General features: G+C 40.4%; 1 protein-coding gene across 1 annotated transcript; it reads left to right on the top strand.

Annotated features, from left to right (window-relative positions):
• Positions 1-5223: 5223 nt before the first annotated feature.
• Positions 5224-15623, top strand: tp53inp1 (tumor protein p53 inducible nuclear protein 1). Its single transcript, XM_026185127.1, has 4 exons — positions 5224-5473; positions 7910-8300; positions 11789-12323; positions 12681-15623. Exons 2-4 carry the CDS (start codon positions 8168-8170, stop codon positions 12901-12903), a joined length of 891 nt encoding a protein of 296 aa, XP_026040912.1. The 5' UTR covers positions 5224-5473; positions 7910-8167; the 3' UTR covers positions 12904-15623.
• The last annotated feature ends 1712 nt before the right edge of the window (positions 15624-17335 follow it).

Below are 17335 nucleotides of genomic sequence, written 5' to 3'. Positions count from 1 at the left end.
TATCATAACCTTAAACCACGACTAAATCTTAGCCATTTAAGTTTTGAGATCTTTTTTGTTTGTATGAAAATAGGTGTACATATGTCCCCACTGTGCAGGTAATGCAAACACACACACACACACACACCCACAGGACAGAGAATATGCCTCATTAGTCCCGTAGTATTTGTTAATAAGAAACAGCTTAAGTGAACAAACAAGTGTTTGTAAGCAGGGAACAAGCCTTAATTTAAAAGACAGTGAGTACCTGAATTAGCTCATCATCCACACACCCACTCTCCTTTTTCAAGTGTCAGTTCATGTCTCACTACCTCTCAAGTGTTGAGGTTTAATTCAAAAAAGACTCGGGAACTTCCCAAACAAGCTTGTCATTATAGAAGAGTTTAGAGCATATTTTTTGGAACTGCTTTTAGAAAATTTGGTCCTCTGGTATGTGTTTTTGGGGTAGCAGGGAATCGAGTATGTGGTCAAGTCAACTGTGTGTGTGTTTTCGTGATAATGAAGGAACAAGTCACACAGAATAGCTTACTGATTAAGAGTTTCTACACAACAACAATAAAACTCTGTGGCACTGAGTTCTGTTGAAAACAGCAATAAGACTTAGAAATTAAAGAAAGATAATGCTATTGTTTCAGTCAAGTCAAACATTGTAATGTATTTATTTAACAATCCTGTAACAGGTTGATGTCACTACATTCGTTTTGTCTGTCCTTTCAATACCAAGAATGCTTCTAGTTTTATGATGCAAGTTAGCATTATGGACGTTATATTGGGAGGATGCAGCAGCTGTGATGTAATAGTTCAGAAAGAAAAATAAAACAGAGCAGTTGAGGACATCTTATCAGCGTTGTGTTGTCAGAGTGGTACAGGTGCGTCCTTGTGTTTTGGGAAATGGAAAAACATGGTAGGCTAACACGTTGGTCCTATGTTCTGCGTCCCTGTATGTTTTTTCGACATGGATGTTCCACTGGAATTTCTGTTCTGTTTGCTTGAACCAATCACATTTCTTCTGTGTGGATGTTGACGGCTGTAGAAAAGTCAGGCATACTGCTAGGATTGGTGGCTCTGGACCAGAGAGTCCACTTAAAGTGAGTCCTAACAATTGTTATTGAAAAGTAACTCATCCGGAGAGCTACAATTTGACTATAAAGAGTTCAAAACTAACTAAAATTGCACAAAGATGCACAAAATGACCACAAGGAGACACAGTGATCCCAACAGGGAGCAAAACAACCTCAGTGACCCATAAGCCACTGCCAAATCGCAAAAAATAATGACAAAAACTCACAAAACAAGCTCAAACAGACATAAAGCACTCAAAGGGACGCACAAAGCCACACAAAGGATGAGTGAAATACAAAAAAAGATAGAAAACAGCTATAGGGAGAAGAAAAAGAAAATGCCAGGTAGACAAAGCAAGATTAAGGAAAACAAATTATACTCAAAATACATCCAAAAAGACTGCACAAAGTGACAGCACAACCAGTGATCCCTTATGTGTTTCACAAGTTGATTAAACTCCATGGTTTTAAAGAATTCTAAGTAGCCAGATGTGTTCAATAAAGTTAAAGAGTGTCATGTTGGGTTCTGAAATGTAGAAGAAATATGTGAAGAACAACAGTCTAAAATTACGTAAGAAGAGTAAATATACTCAGTAGCATTCCAACCCTGTAACATCTAACAGTCAATGAGTCAACTTTGAAACTCAAACTTTCCACATTTGGAGGAAAAATAGAGAAAGCAGCTGGAGGGAGAACAAAAGAGAGGAACTTAAGCTAGTCAATATTACAAAAACCTCAAAAACAAAAGCATGAACATCAAGTGTAAATATTTAGTAAAAAGATTTGAAAATATAACATATGGATTGGAAGGAAAATACTAAAAGGTAAAAATTTAATGGGACATTTCAAAGGGAAACATCTATTCATAAAGACTGCAGTGAGCCTCGTGCTGTATGTCAAGTTGCATACTTCAATATTTGCTATTTTGAGTGTTCCAAAGTGCACTATTAGTACCTGGGCTGTGTACTAATAATGGTAAAAACTATTAGTTAACGAGTTAACAATCCAATATGGCAGGATTGAAGGTAAACAGAAGTAAAGCTGTGAACTTTAAATCTGTGCTGCCACTGTTGTGTTTTTTTGACTCGCTAAATACGCTATGCGTAGACCACTGATCAGGCTTTATCCATGAATGTCCTGCAGAGCAAAAAAACAAGCATTGTGCTGCATTGTTAGCGATACACACATTTTTCTATTATGCTAAGAAGCAAAATGAATCCTGTTTTTCATTGTTTTTCTGACTTTACATCTGGAATGCACTCAACTCAAAAGTGACGTCATTCTGAGTTCTGATATCCGACTTCTGAGTTAAAGTCAACACTGGCTATGTGGAGGTACCACCGACCGGGAGGAATACGTTTTCAGTTAATTAGGTGGCACTAATGCTATCAAGCTACCTAACAGCGCCATGTGTTGTAGTCTTATTTGATATTTGTGCCAAACCACAGCCGACACAAGTCCAGTTGCTCTCACAGCCAGCTGAGGCTGGCTACAAGAATGAATCAATCCCCATAGAGTTACGTATTAAAATACCCAACGTAGTACAATTAATAAGGATGTTTACAGCCTGCTACCTGCTTTCATTCCTTTATTACAGCTCACAGAGTAGCTGGTGAGTGTTTATAAAGAAGTCGCTGTATTTCATGCAAACTAAAGGTGACTGGGGCAATCTGCTGTTAACCAACGCAATCACAAGGAGGTTTTTGCCAAGCAGACGGTGATTTCTCAGTGTTTGTCAGATGGCTTTGGACATGTCTGTAGGCCTGTGACACTGGGCCTTATTCACTTAAGCCTACATTATCACCACAATTGTCAACACGCCCAAAATGGAGGAAAAGTTAATGCCATGTGGTTAGTGGTTACATGACTACGAAACCTTAATGGATACCATCAAGAGGGCTAAGTAAATCTTTTATATACAGTCCGTGGTTTTTCCCTATTAAGTGTTTTTATTCCACATGTAAAATTTAAGTATTATGCGTGTTCGAAAGGAATGACAAGTTGTTTTGTCTACATTATCTAAAGTACTACAATCATTGTACAAAGAAATACAGTCACCATCAAAATGCCTGTAATCATTTCTGATAAAAGGGAACATGTTGTGTTCCAATTCTGTTAAAAAACAAACACGAACAAAGTTCTTTTAAAAGAGAATCATTGTCTTTAAGTCTTTCATATTTGATGTGATTTCATTCGTGGTATTGTTTTCATCATTATGTTTTTTAAATGTCCTGCTCTAAAAAAGCCCTCGTGTCCCTATCGTTGGCATTTATGACCACCGTGACAATTGATGTGAGCAATATCCCATAATGTACTAATATGAGGACATTTTTAAAAGCGAGTACTTTCCACTGATTATCTGTTTATAAAGCTACCTGCACTTGCTGGTGTCCACAATAGAAAATACTAGTTGACAGACCACTTTTATCTTATCTACAATTGCATTATAGCGTGTTATACAGTTAGACCTACATGTTTGTGTTCACCTTATGTATACTAGCATTTATGAGAAAAAAAATTGTCAGTACTTTGAACACCATAACATCTTCATAAAACAACTTTATAGCTGGAGATAAAGAACAGAACATACTGGTGGTTCGAGATGAAGAATAACACAACTTCCTGGAGGCCTTTTGTCTGGCCTGATGGCCCTTCCTCCACAGTGTGGGTCGTGTGCAGGGCAATGGGAGGATGAGATTTTTAAAAAGGGGAAGGGGTGAAGGCTAGGTTTCCTACTTCCACCCTTCCGAAGGTGGATCCTATTAAGCCTGCTGCTGACCAAAAAAACCCAAAACTGATGTTATCTCCATCCTGTTAACATGATTTTGAATTTGGAGCCAAGCATGCGAGTCAGAAGCTTATAAATAGTGAAAATTAGGAAGAGGTGCAGCATATTTGTCCTTCTTACTAAATTCATGTTAATATAAAACTCATCTGATTCCCTGATACTTGATGTGGTGTCTTGGAAACTGCAGTGGATACCTATGACAGCTGTTCAGAAAGAGTGGTATTAATCCAGTTTTAAAGGTTAATACAGCACGAGTAAATTAGTTAAACGTTAACTGTTAATAAAACCGTTATTAGAATGGCGACATTATGTTTATCGGGCTGCTGCTCTCTGTAAAAACGGGTCAGTGAATCAGTGGGAAAGTATTCAGTTTAAATGGAAAACAGTACAGTGCAGGCCACACTGAAGAATTTCATTCATCTAAACATGAAGACAAATCCAGCATACCATGTACTCTTGACATGTCTAAATCCAACAACTGTTGGTTGTTGTTCATAGTATCTGTTATTACCAAGCCTAGAATAAAACATAGTGTGCAGTTTGAACTTAAGAGTATCGACTTTACAGCTGTAGCTAAAGACCAGTGAAGATATCCAAGTGTATCTTTAAGGCCTTTTATTTGGAACTGATGGCCCTTCCTCCACTTCTTCGGTTGGGTGCAGGGAGGGTGATAAGAGGATGAAGTGTGAAACATGGGGGAGGGCTGCATTTTCTCATTTTGCATTTCTGAGGATTGAGACTGCTGAGCACAACACTGATCTTTACTGGATTTTTGCATTTCTTTTATGCTGAAACTGGAAGGGGACAAATATAATGTGGAAGCACATCAACCGTTTTTGGCTTTTAAACTTTTAAATATTAAGTGCTGCTGTAGCATTTTTTTTTCTTAATCTTAAAGCAAAAACAGTTACTCTACTGTAAACGTCACAGATACTCATATTACTTACAAAAAGCCCCAAAACTTGTGTAGTATGCTCTATTTATGTCTAAATGTCAAAACTAATGAAATCATTCTTAACTCTAAAGTAAATGATGAAAACTTTATTCAAACCTCGCTGTGTAATCGTATTTTAATAAAATTGTAAATCTGATGACTCTAAGGGGGTGTTTGAACGGTTAGAAAACAGGAAACCCAGCGGCTGGACCCGGATATCTGCTCTGTTATGTAACATTAACTTGTTTTGGGGGAAAGAAACAAACTATAGTCTTGCTCAGCTGAGCGCTTTGTCCAGTCATGTCCCTTTCTTTTTCCTTAGGAGAGGGAGGAGGGAGTCACGTGGGTTAGTGACTGCCCTTAACGCGCATTTGATTGGCCCCTCGAGGGCTCCGGTTGGCTCCTCCCGCAGAGAGGTGGTCCTTAACGACGTCACGGCCGATCAGCTGTTGAGCTCCACAACAACAACAAAAGAAGGCGCAGTCGGGGGCTCGAGGAGGAAACGGGACTGAAAAGAAACGCCGCACTGTGACTCCTGATGTGCAGTCCTTAAAGTAACGTTTTTATATTTTATTTCTTCCGCGAAGAAACCTCAAGTTTTTCTATTTTTCGAAAAGTAACGCATCTACCTCATTTTTAAGGATTTTAATCACGGTTTGGACTCGTTTACACCTCCTCCTTCTGCCGCAGGTGAGCTCTTTGTTTTCATCTCGGTGAATATACCCGGCCCCAAAGCCTCTGATTTCGGTATTATATATAAATTGCATGCACATAACAGGAGAGGCACTTGGTGTTTTGGTAGATATACAGCAATTAAGAAGCTATGCTCCATTATTAAGCCTTAACTGTGCGTTTTATTCGGCTTTCTCTGCTGGTGGCTTTGGTTGCTGTGGCTCTGCACAGCTTTCTGCCTTTGCTCGACTTGGACTGGAGTAAGTTTATTTTGGGAAAATATTTGATATCATATCATACGGAGATAAAAGTTAAAGTGAATATGCGGTCCAGCACTGTGCGGGTAGAATTACAGCCTCCTCCTCCTTCTTTCCTTGTATAACCATCGAAACCGGCCAACACTCTTAGGGAGCTGTAGCTCCACATTATTACCGAATCACTTCAGCCTTTATCCCCCCACAGTCTGGACGCCAAATCACATTAGCGCTTCGATCACTCCATTGAGAACAAACTTAACTTGGTAATTGGTCTTTTATCAAGCAGAGGTGTCAAGTATTCCTTTCGGTAATGACTATTTGCTGCTTTTGTCCCGTAAAGTCAATAAGAATCTTTTTTTCTTTTTTTGGGGGGGGGGGGGTGCGCGAAATAAGATGGGTTCCCCAAACAATCTTAACTATTTTCTACAGAAATCATCTAAGGTGAGGATAAAAGCGTGCGCCCTTTGAGTTTAGCTGTGTATTAACTCTTGTTTGCCAGCTAAAACGTGGGTAATCTGTATTTTATCCTCCACTGAATCCCACTTTATGGGTTTATTCTTAATCCCGCAGACTGCATACTGTATAGATATCCGATTTAAACACCATGCAACAGCCCATCTTTCTTTTACAGCCCGTTTCGCACTCAACACCCAAACAAAGCGCGATCTGATGTAATAGATGCATCAATTGCGCTGACGTTCAGTGACCCGTTTAACAGCATTAATCAGGCATTAACCAAGCCCGGGAGAGCTTTTCTTTGTGTATGGTTATTATTATAATAACAGGAATAAAGTCGTGTAAATGATTTAGGCCTATCCTGAAATGACCTGCCCTAGGAGGGGCAGGAGGGTGAGCAGGGGGAATGAGAAACAGGTGCTGCAGATTATCAGCCTGCTGTTGTCGGTGTGAGACAGTGAGTCAGTCAGAAGCGTTTTCTGTCCCTCACAGCTGTTCGATGTTTACAGAGGCGGGGTTAGATTGTTCTTGAAAAGAAAAGCGCTTTTTATTCGCTATGTGCCGGAAAATACGAGAGGTAATTAAACGCAACACAGCCAGAGGCAATGCGCCTTCAAGGGTAGGGCGAAAAAAATCGGATATCTGGGCTTGTTTGCTCCTGATGAGAATTTAAGTGTTTTTATCCAGTGCCGTGTTTTGTTTCCACCTCCTACCGGTGATTACAGTTATTGTAACTAGATGTTTAAGTGTTCGTGGATAAACCATAACTTATCGTGAGTCATTTTGCGTAAGCAGAAAAAAGTGCCAACAGATATATGAAATTAAAATGTCACTTATCCACTGAGAGAGCTCGTTACTCATAACAAATGATTAGGTTGTGAATGATGTAAGATAAGGCTGTTATTACAACAGTTGAGCTACTGCACCTGTTAATGCAGTGTTCATGTGTTGCCTGACACACCTATACATGAAGTATGATGAAATTGCTTATCATATTTGCCACATTTTCTTCAGTTTACATCTAATTTACATGTAATGGAAGTCTTATAGATGATACATTTGCATCTTGCACCATCGTTTGTTTGTTTAGCCATAAGTAAACTCTATAGGGCTATCATGTTGGACAGTAAAAGAGTTCATTTGGACATATTACAGAAACCTGAATTTGTAGAGTGAAGGCCAAAATAAGGGGTGGGTGGGGGGGGGGAGTACACTTGGCTTCAATCTGCTAATATCGTGCCAGTGGGTTCCATTTACACAGCAGCTGTAGGGTGACAGTGACACTTGTGACTTTTCATTTCTTTCTACTTTCCTCATGTGAAAGGCTGTAGTTAGGCCAACAAACAGGCTGCCAGCCAGCTGTGTCTGTACATCCTCTGAGCACAGCAGATCCTTTATTTGCACGTGAATTAAACACAGACAGGACATCTTTTTTCTCCGCTCGTTTCCTTCAGATCAATAACTGAAGAAACTGCAGCTGCTGCTCATGACCATCAAGTCTGACAGGAAATTAATCCATCCCGGAAATTTGTGCAGCTAGAGGCGAATACTAACAGGCTTGTCATTAAAGTCGTTCTTGTGTGTGTGTGTTTGTGTTTAAACCATTTCTCTGGGAAGCCCTGGTGTGTTTTCAGGCTCTGTCCTAACATCTTTAATGAGGGATGGGGATGTGAGGCCTTGTGTGTAAAACCAGCACCTGTAAATGTTTATAACCGAATCCTCATGTTTCTCTGCCTCTCAGGGCTTTTTTTTTTGAAGACTTTTGCACTCACTGAAGCAATCCTGACGTTGAGCGATGTCCAGCCTGCGCCTGCTGGCCCTCAGATGATCTATGACCACAACTTATTGATGCACTTTAGCACCTTTACGGAGCCTTCCCCCTGCTGTGAACCCCGCAGCTGATGACCAAAACGACCGCAACACCTCCCTGCCGTCGCCCAGAGCCACGCGCCTCCCCCGACCCCTCCCTCATCCTCACGCCCCTGCAGGACATCTCAGGATGTTCCAGAGGTTCGCCAGTGCTCTCTTTGGGGACGATGTGGAGGAGGTGAGTCGAGGCAGCAGACCTGGGGACGGCAAAGTGGAGGAGACAGAGGAGGAGGATGAAGACTGGATCCTGGTCAACTACCTGAGTAAGTCTGATTCTCACAAGAACCAGTTAATGGTTCAGAATCTGTAATCAGCCAACACCTTGCATTAGTACCATAAAGTAGAAGGTAAATAAACATTTTGACACGCAGCAGTGATTTTAGAACGACTTTGAGACTTGCTTCACTTGTTCAGCTGTCAGACAATGCATTTTTGTTCTCAAAACACTGTAAACTAAACTATGAAATGAAAGCTGACTCTAACAGGAGGACACTGAGGAACAAAGGGCTCAAGCAGAAATGTTTTATCCAGCCTTTCATTATATGGCATATGTGAAAACTTTGGGTTAAATAGGTAAACAAATTAGAAACACACACACACACACACACACACTTCAGATATATGCATAGCAAGTGTTAAATGCCATGCATATATGCCAAAAGTAAAAAAAAGTCAATCAGTTTGAGGAAGATTAGAGCAAAATCCACCCCCTGATGAAGACTGTGAGTTCAGGAAAGGCTACTGAGCTAATCCAACATGGAGCAACCAGCTAGAAAGACAGTGTATAACTTTAGAGTTTTGTAATGGCAGGTAAAAACCATGCCAAGTTTCCAGTGCAGTCTGAGACCATAAAAAGATTCCAGTCAAAACAGACACGACACGACACAGAAGAGTTCAACAAGTCACCCACCCACACACTGTATGCAGAAACATGACACACTGCAGTGACTCCCAAATGGCTCTGGATGATTCTTGGCACAGCTTTGGTTTGGTGTTAACCCACAGTGGGTCTTAACTTGAATTGACCCCCCCTCCCAAAATTCCATAACCGTGTGAATATTTCTGGCACGAGGGCTGGTGAGAACGAGAGGCTGTCTGACTCACTTCAAGCTGGAGGGGGTGAAGAGGTTGGATGTCAGGCAGTTTATGGGCAAGTCAACCTGCAAACAGGTCAAACAAAAGTGTCTGGAGAACCAGATGAGGTAAAAATAGGTCCCAGTGCTTCCAGGAGGTAAACATGTATGGGCAGAAAGTTTCCTCAAACATCCCTCCACTATAAAAACACCTGGCTACATCATATCCGTGTCTCCATCACAAAGATACACCATGTTATGTTTTGTACAAGGCTGATAGAAGCTCAGTGTATTTGTGACTCAATGTTTTGTTGACATTTTCTGTCAGGTTTCTCACCAGCTCTGGCTAGAGCTGATTTAAGGGGGACCTATTATTTATTCTATTACAAACATTTGTGCTCTTAGATCTGTGTGGTGAAAGAATTGTGTTTGGGTTTTATCACATAAGTAAGCATGTCAAGAGCAATATTTAAAAAAAAGAGGTTTTTATGGCCTGTCATCACTCATGCATATTATCAAGTGTGAATACAGGCTCATGAATGTGCCACACACAGTGTCAGAAATGAGTAAGAAGTAATAATGTTATAAGAAAGTATGGCTTGAACGTTGCAAATGTGGTTGAATGAGGCCAGGAGCTGAAGAAGTCTGGTTAAAGGTGATGCTGTCTGTTTGCTCTGCTGATGCTCTGCATGCTCTGAGCCTTTGTGGTTCATGGAGGAGACAGGGTTATGTGGGGGATCAGCTGGTCCTTTCATAATCTGGACTGACCTCATTAACCCAATGTACAGTGAGCCCAAGTGTACAAAACACTACATGCACCCCATTCTAGAGCTGGAGACCTGTTGTCTAGTTGACACTGCATACCGTGAGCTGCTGTGTTTGCAAACGCCTGCAGCCTCCGCAGGAAGAGATCAGCAGCTGATGGGGCTCGGACAGTGGGAGCTGTCCCACTGCTGCTGAGAGGATAAAGTGAGAAGATCAGCTGCTGCGAACTGAGTCAGCACCCTGCAACCTCTCTGGCCTGTTGTGGGTAAACAAGGACTCCTCTGTGAACTCCAGGGAGTCAGAGCCACAGGGCGGTGTTAATGTCACGTGTAGAAATTGAGCTTCAAACACTGCTCTCACAGTAAACGGGTGAGAGCACTGAGGTCAGAGGAGAAGGGTGGAGGTCAAAAAACCTTTATCTTCCTCCTGTGTGTTTGATGACAACTAAAACATTCTAATAATCATGTTCTTTACAAAAGTAAGTCCCCATCCTTAAAGAAAACTGAAAACAAGCAGAGATGTCTGCTGTGTTGACACAAAGTTATTTTTAACATCCAGTCTGCAAGCTTGAGATCATGTTGGCCTTCCACCTCACAACTTCCTGTTTCTCTGTGAATCATTAGAAGCTGTGGCTGGATCAAAACAAGAGCCCGACCCGCAGCTTTTGGCAAGCCTCCAGTTTTGCATAAGATAGCTAGCAGGGCAGGATGTATGCGTGCTCGCTGCACACGATGATTTATGTGCAAAGGAACGAGCAGTGGTTGTGTATGCTGCTTCTTGTAGAGAGAGCTTAAGTTGCTCTCCCTGGGGTTAACAGCAGACAGACATTTTTGCAAATTCAAACAGAAACATGCGTGCATGCGGTTCATTGGGCATGCAATGTTGAGCTGTCAGGCTGTCAGCCTGCTTGCAGCTGTTTGGCTGATCAGCTTCCAGAAAATTATTGTTTACATCTGGCAGGTTCCCTTCTGCTGCGTGGCCAAGCCACAGTGCCGCCTGCTGGTACACTGATGACATTACACAGGCGTTTTACTTTAAAATCAAAACAACAGCTGGAACAGTAAATGACCTGTTGCATAAAGGAGTTTGGATTTATGATGTCTGTAAACCAAATGGTTCGAGACCTCATAGAGAAACATTTTAGAAAAGTAGGGCGCAGAACATGTTTACAAAGATATGCTGTAAAGAGAGGGACGCCTATTTTTGAATCTCTTTTCACTGGTTTGTGTATAACCAATGTATTTTAAGTTTAAGGGACGAACTTTTTCCACCACTCAAAAAAAAAACATAAACCAAAGTTTTGGGTTATTATTTCAAAACTTCGAGTTTGGTATTTTAAAATTTTGATTTATTACCTCAAACTTCTGTGAAAATAACTCAAAAATGAGAAAATAACATTTCAAGTTAGTCAAAGTCCAAATTTTGAGATAATGACCCAAAGTTATTTTTAAAAATGGATTTATGTTTTTATTGGGTTTTTAAAAAAATAGTTTTTCTGTTTTTAGTTGTGGAAACAAGCTTCTACAAGTTAACGACATTCACCACCACCGCCTCCTGGAAGGTCAATACAAAACAGGCCTTATTGTTTGACAGACGATGGCTTTAAAGATGCTCAAAAAGGCACAAACACTGTCATGAGGTGCAGTTCGATGACTCACAGTAGAAGACACCTGCTGCAGTCAAAGCGGCCATGCCTTAATAATGAATAGGTTTAAGCCTTAAAAGCCTGTTTTTGTAACAGGTTGTTCACATGACTCTTTCTGCCGTAAAAGTTGCCTGTAAGAGCATGTGGGGAATGACTAGTACTTGGTACTTTTCAGATACAGGTGTTACTTTTTTCATAAGACATAAAATCTGATGCGTCTCTAGTACTATTTTCATTCCATTAATGACACCTTCATCTCACCCCTTAGCTGAAGCTGGCTCCAGCCAGTGTAACGATGGCCACTCGGGATCCACCATCATCCAAGATGAAGACGAGGAGGTGGAGGCAGAGGAGGATGAAGAAGATGATGAGCTGGTGATGATCCCCTCACCCATGGGCATCCCACCTGTCCGTTACGCCTCCTGCACCTCCCTCAACTCAACGGCTGACACCGACCCGGACGGTGGTCCAGATGAGGACGAGGAAGATGATGAGAGTGGGTTTCTGCGTGTGGACACCCGCTCTCTGCAGGAGAGCTGGTTTCTTACCCCCCCACCCTGCTTCACTGGGCGTAGCACCTTTCCCATCGTCCTGGAGCCCAGCCCTCTGGAGAACCTGCTAATCGAACACCCCAGCATGTCCGTCTACACTCACCACAGCATCCCACGACTGAACCTTGACCCCCTGCCACAAAGCTCACATGAACCAGAATTGAACTTTTCGTCCGATGAGATGACCGCGAGCCTGACAGCTTCAAGTGGAAAGGAAAAGGCCAGAAGAACACCAGATGGCTCTCGCCACAGGTAAAATCTGGGCTCTGTCCATGGACAGAAATTTCATCATCATTGGAAAATAGATTTCAAGCTTGGACATATTTATAAATATGTCCAAAAGTACCAAATGGACAACACTTCAAAGGCACCAACTTCGCAATAGCCGTTTTTAGTGTTAACTTATCCAGTCACAGGCTTATTGAGACATTTTAATAAAAAATAATCTACTAACTGAAAGAGCACACAAGGTAGCAGATACTTCAAAAATGCTCCTGATAATTGGATATAATAGTAAACCAATGCATGTTCTGAAGCAGCTGTTAAATTACTTATTGCATTGTGCTAAAAACTAATCTGCCTTCTTCTGAAAACTTCTGCCTCCTGCAGGCCAGAGGCGGCAGTTTCACAGCGGCGCTCCAGTCTTCACTCCTCCTGCTACGCCGCGGCGCTCTCCGCTCAGGCCGGCCTTGTGCAACAAAGGCCGGGAAACCCCACCCAACGTACCCAGCCCATGTCCCGCAAGGCCCTGCGACGCCTCAACCTGCTCCGCCCCCCAAAAGCCAACACCATGCACCTGCACCAGCCCAGCCAGAGGCATCTCAACTTCTGAGACATCCTCATCACTATTCATCATCATCATCATCATCAACCTCAATACTTTAAGCAGTACAGGAATGTAACACTGGCCACCCACAAGCATTCATCTCCGTTTTCTTTCATCTTCTCAACAAACAAACACCAGCAGCAAGTTAACTACGGCATCAGCCACCACTTACACACCTCACACCTAATTTCTCCTGAAAGCTTAATGGGTGGTGAAATCGGGAAGGTGGCTGTTGACTTTTTATATCAGTAATGTGGCCAGTGAAGACTTTTTCTCCCTCCCTCACTTCACTCCCCACGTCCTACTCCTCTTCATCCATCCTCCATCCTCCTATGTATTGATACTGAGAAGAAGGGATATGTAAAGGTCATAAAGTTAACCCCCCCTCCCCTCCCTTTTCACAAGACCATTTCTTCTTCTATTTCTTCAGAGCATTGTACGTCCAATCACAGAGAGAAACAGAGGTCATGATGACTTCTCTTTCTTTTCTTTCTTCTTCTTCTTCTTCTTTACCGTCACCTTAATGTGTAGAATCAATGCTGTAGGTCACTTTACTAAGCGGCAGGTTCACTGTGTGGCAGGATGGTCTGGTGGTGTCACTTCAGGGTCTCACAGTGAGACTGCTGGTCATCTAGGCAACTTTTTGGACTGACTGAGGGCAGTAGGAGACATTTCAGATCCTAAATGACTTGAACATAGACAGTGCAGCCGGACAACGTTTTCATTTAATCAATGCAGGAGTATTGGAATGCAGTGTTCCCAATATGTTGCCAGTGAAGGGCTGTTCACACTAGAGGATGAAGTTTAGGTGGGTTTAAAGGAAAAAATCCCCTTATGTAATCTCACGTGCTTATAATCAGTGATCTGTACTAAATGCTCTGTTTGTGTCTTGAGTGACTTCCTGCATTTTAGAGGAGAACAGGGTATGTCCATAACAACTGTAGGAACAGAAGCTCTGCTTTATTACAGCTGACTTTATTATAATTACGCCTTTTTGATGGTGAAAGTTTAAAGCTTTATAACATCTTTATTACAGAAGAAAAGTGCAACATTTTGAGCCTCTTTATAAGTGCAATACAAATTCTCTTCTTTTTATAAAAAACATGGTTCCTGCTGTTATGTTTTAATACTAAACGCTTCAGCCAGGCTTAAACACGTGCATTCAAAGGTTCTCCTGTGAAACTGGAGGGTGTGTTAACTGAAAACAGAGAGTTTCAGCAAAATTAGAATCATGTCTGAGTCAAACCTAACTATGTACTGTAGCTGCTTTGCCTGTTAGTCCATTTTCTGCTCTCGTACTTTCAGACGTAGATTTCTAGTTTCTGTGCTACGGTTCTCTCTGTGATTCACTTTGGTTGCAGAAGAAACTCGTTCCCTTCACCCAACCTTATGCTGTGTGTGTTTGACTGATTATTAAAAAGCTTCGAAAACACCACAAATGAAGCCAGTGAAGCAAAACACAGCTGTATTAAAGCCTTTAAAGGGTATTTTTCCTTAAGTTCCTGCTTTTTGAGCTCTGCAGCACCACCAGAGGTGAAAAACTTCCATGTTGCTCATCCTGCAGCTCCAGCTGAACCTGCCTCTGACTTTATAATTCAGTACTTTTCATGATATTTCTTTAAAGGAGAAAAAAAGAAAAGAAAAAAATGGGAAAAATACTGGGTTAAATATCACTAAACGCCTTGTTTTAACAGTAGCTTTGAGATAAATAGAAATGTTAAAAAATATGTAAAACAAAAAAAACTTCCAAAAATATTTTTTGAAAAGAAAAAACAAATTACATATCAGTATGAAGTTGGTATATATGCGTCCATGGTTTCTTGCTTAGGTGTGTTTGGTTATGATAGTGTGCAATCTGTTGCATGGTTGTAGAGTTTTGTTAGTGTCATGATGGTGGGGGAAAAAAGAAAAATGGATAATTATTATTTTCTTTCTTTTTTTCTGTTTTGTTTTTGTTCTTAAATGAATCTGCAGTCCACTTCTCAGGGTCACAACCAATCACCTTTACTCTTTAGGAAAATGCAGATTTACTTGACGGCTGATGATTCTTTGTGTGTACTCGGACTTTTCCAGCTATGTCCCTGCGTGCTTTCCCTCTGTGAAAACCTTTGTGAGAAATAATCAACTTCTTGTTTAGTGTCACAGAAACGTCTTTTGGTCCCGGGACTGTGAAATGAACTCTGACACTGTCAGTTGGCTGTTGGAAATCCATCAGGATGGAGAGAAACTGTTGGTTTTTTTCAGCTATGTTTATATATTTTGCTCAACTGTACCTAACATGGTTTTAGAAATGTACCTTATGCTATTTTAACTGTTCTCTTTTCCATGTTAACGTAGTTACATTTCGTTAAATATTTAAACCAAAAAAAAAGTAGCAGCGATCTTTAATCTCTCCGTAGTTTTATTATACTGGTGTTCTTTTTTTTAAAAAATTGTTTGAGTGTTTGATAACAGCTCTCGGTTACGGTGCTCTAAAATGGTAGACTGTTTAATGGTTTAATGTGTCTGCTGTAGGGATAAGCGGAGCCCAGGCCGAGTCGCCACACTGCAAAAGTTGAGAAATAACCAACCTTATAGAGTGACTAAAATCTATGGAAGACAATTTCTGCCAAAAAAAGACTATTTAAATCTATATATAGGGTAAACAGGTTTAAAGTAAAGTTCTGGAGCATGTATGTTTGTTTGATGTTAAACAGAAAATTTGACTCAGTCTGTGACTTTTTATAACTGAAAATTTGTTCCAAAATGTTTAATTTTTTTCTGTTTTAAACCCTTTTTTTTTTTTTTTTTTTTTTTTGTCTGGCAGAAATCGGCAACCATTTTAATGTTCGTAAATAATTTAAGAACAGGTGAAGGACTCTACATATAACTTCACATTTTGCTTATTTATCAACTTAAAAAAAAAATTCATTTCCTTACACACATCAACAGAAACTTACTAAACTCTGTAAATTTGCCTAACGATGATGTTTTGGAAACCGATCCTGTTCTGAAGATACGGAGATGCAGCGTGGAACGAACACATATTATGGAGGAGAAAAGATTCAGTCATTTTTAATGGAAACTGTTGCAGTGTGGTCTTCTAATCGCCTTGTAAACCTGACTGAATGTCTCTAGTCGAGTTTCTGGGAAGGTAGCGTTGTTAACAAAGCCCTGTAAGGCATTTTTGTTATTTGCTGTAAATAATCGTAAACTGTAGTAGAGTGGATCTCTTGTGTTTTCAAGCTTTTTTTTTTTTCTTGTCCTTTCTCGAATGTCTCTCTCTCTGCAGTGAGTTTTGCAATCACGAACGATGTTATTTTGTGTCATTTTATTTTTTGAAAAAGAGAAACTTAAAGACAGAAGGGATCGGAGGTTCCTCCTGCTGTCAGGAGCCTTAAACGATTAATTTGTTTTTTTGTTCTTTTGTTTTTTTTCTTAAGTATCTGTTCTCAGCTCATCTCTCCATCATTAATCTAACAGGGATTTGTAATGCTTTTTGTTCAATGCCTTGAAATTTGTGGATCACGTGCCTTCCAGGTTGAAATGTTATGATGACAATGCATCAATGAAGAACTTGAACTTGTTTTTCTTTTTGTTTAACTTTTTAAGTGGACGTAATAATAAATTAAAACACACAGACAAACATCAGAAACCAACTATGCATCATTCGAGGAAGCTCATATGCTCTCGCCACCACCATCCGCCCAGTCCTTGTACAGCTTTTATAATGACTCAACAAACCAGACAGAATGATGTAGCAAAACCTCTTTTTTTCTCCTATTGTTTTATTTGTAAGTGTGAAGAATATTTTATGGCATTTTTCCACTAAGTGTTAGACTTTTTGGGTTTTTGTTTGTTTTGTATTGTTTTGTCATTTTTTGCTTTTCTGTGTAGTTTACTGGAATAATACTGCACTTTGCCAAAAAGAAAAAAGGTGTAGGACTTTTAGGGTTACCTTTTTATTTATCAACATAACTGGTTTCCTTTGTCTTTTGGATGTATGACAGATCACTCAGACATCAGAAACAAAAAAAAGCTAATTAAAAGTGGGGTCATCTGTTTTCACACTGTAATAGTTAATACATGTGATCTCTTATTAGCCTCTAATAAATGTTTTCATACACAATTTTCTTGTCTTTGTCTTTAGCCTCAGTTTTGCTTATTAACACAACAACCAAAAGCCAGAAATAACACATAATAGTGCAGAAGATAACTTCATATTCTAGGGAGTGCAGTGGTTAGCACTATTGCCTCAGAACAAGAAGCTGCTGACAAGTGGTCTTTTTCAAACTAGTGGCATCAGACGGACAAAATGCACAAACTGATGCTTGTATCCACCTTTGAAATAATGTTACAAGTATCTGCTACATGACCATATTACCAAGAGCTTTAAGTATTTCAGTCTAAATTTTAATTCTATTGAATCTATTTAGCTTGAATCAATTATGTAGAACAC

Source organism: Astatotilapia calliptera, chromosome 11, assembly GCF_900246225.1.
Source record: "Astatotilapia calliptera chromosome 11, fAstCal1.2, whole genome shotgun sequence".
NCBI lineage: Eukaryota > Metazoa > Chordata > Actinopteri > Cichliformes > Cichlidae > Astatotilapia > Astatotilapia calliptera.
Note: the sequence above shows the minus strand (reverse complement) of the source record. Positions and strands in the feature narration are given on the sequence as shown.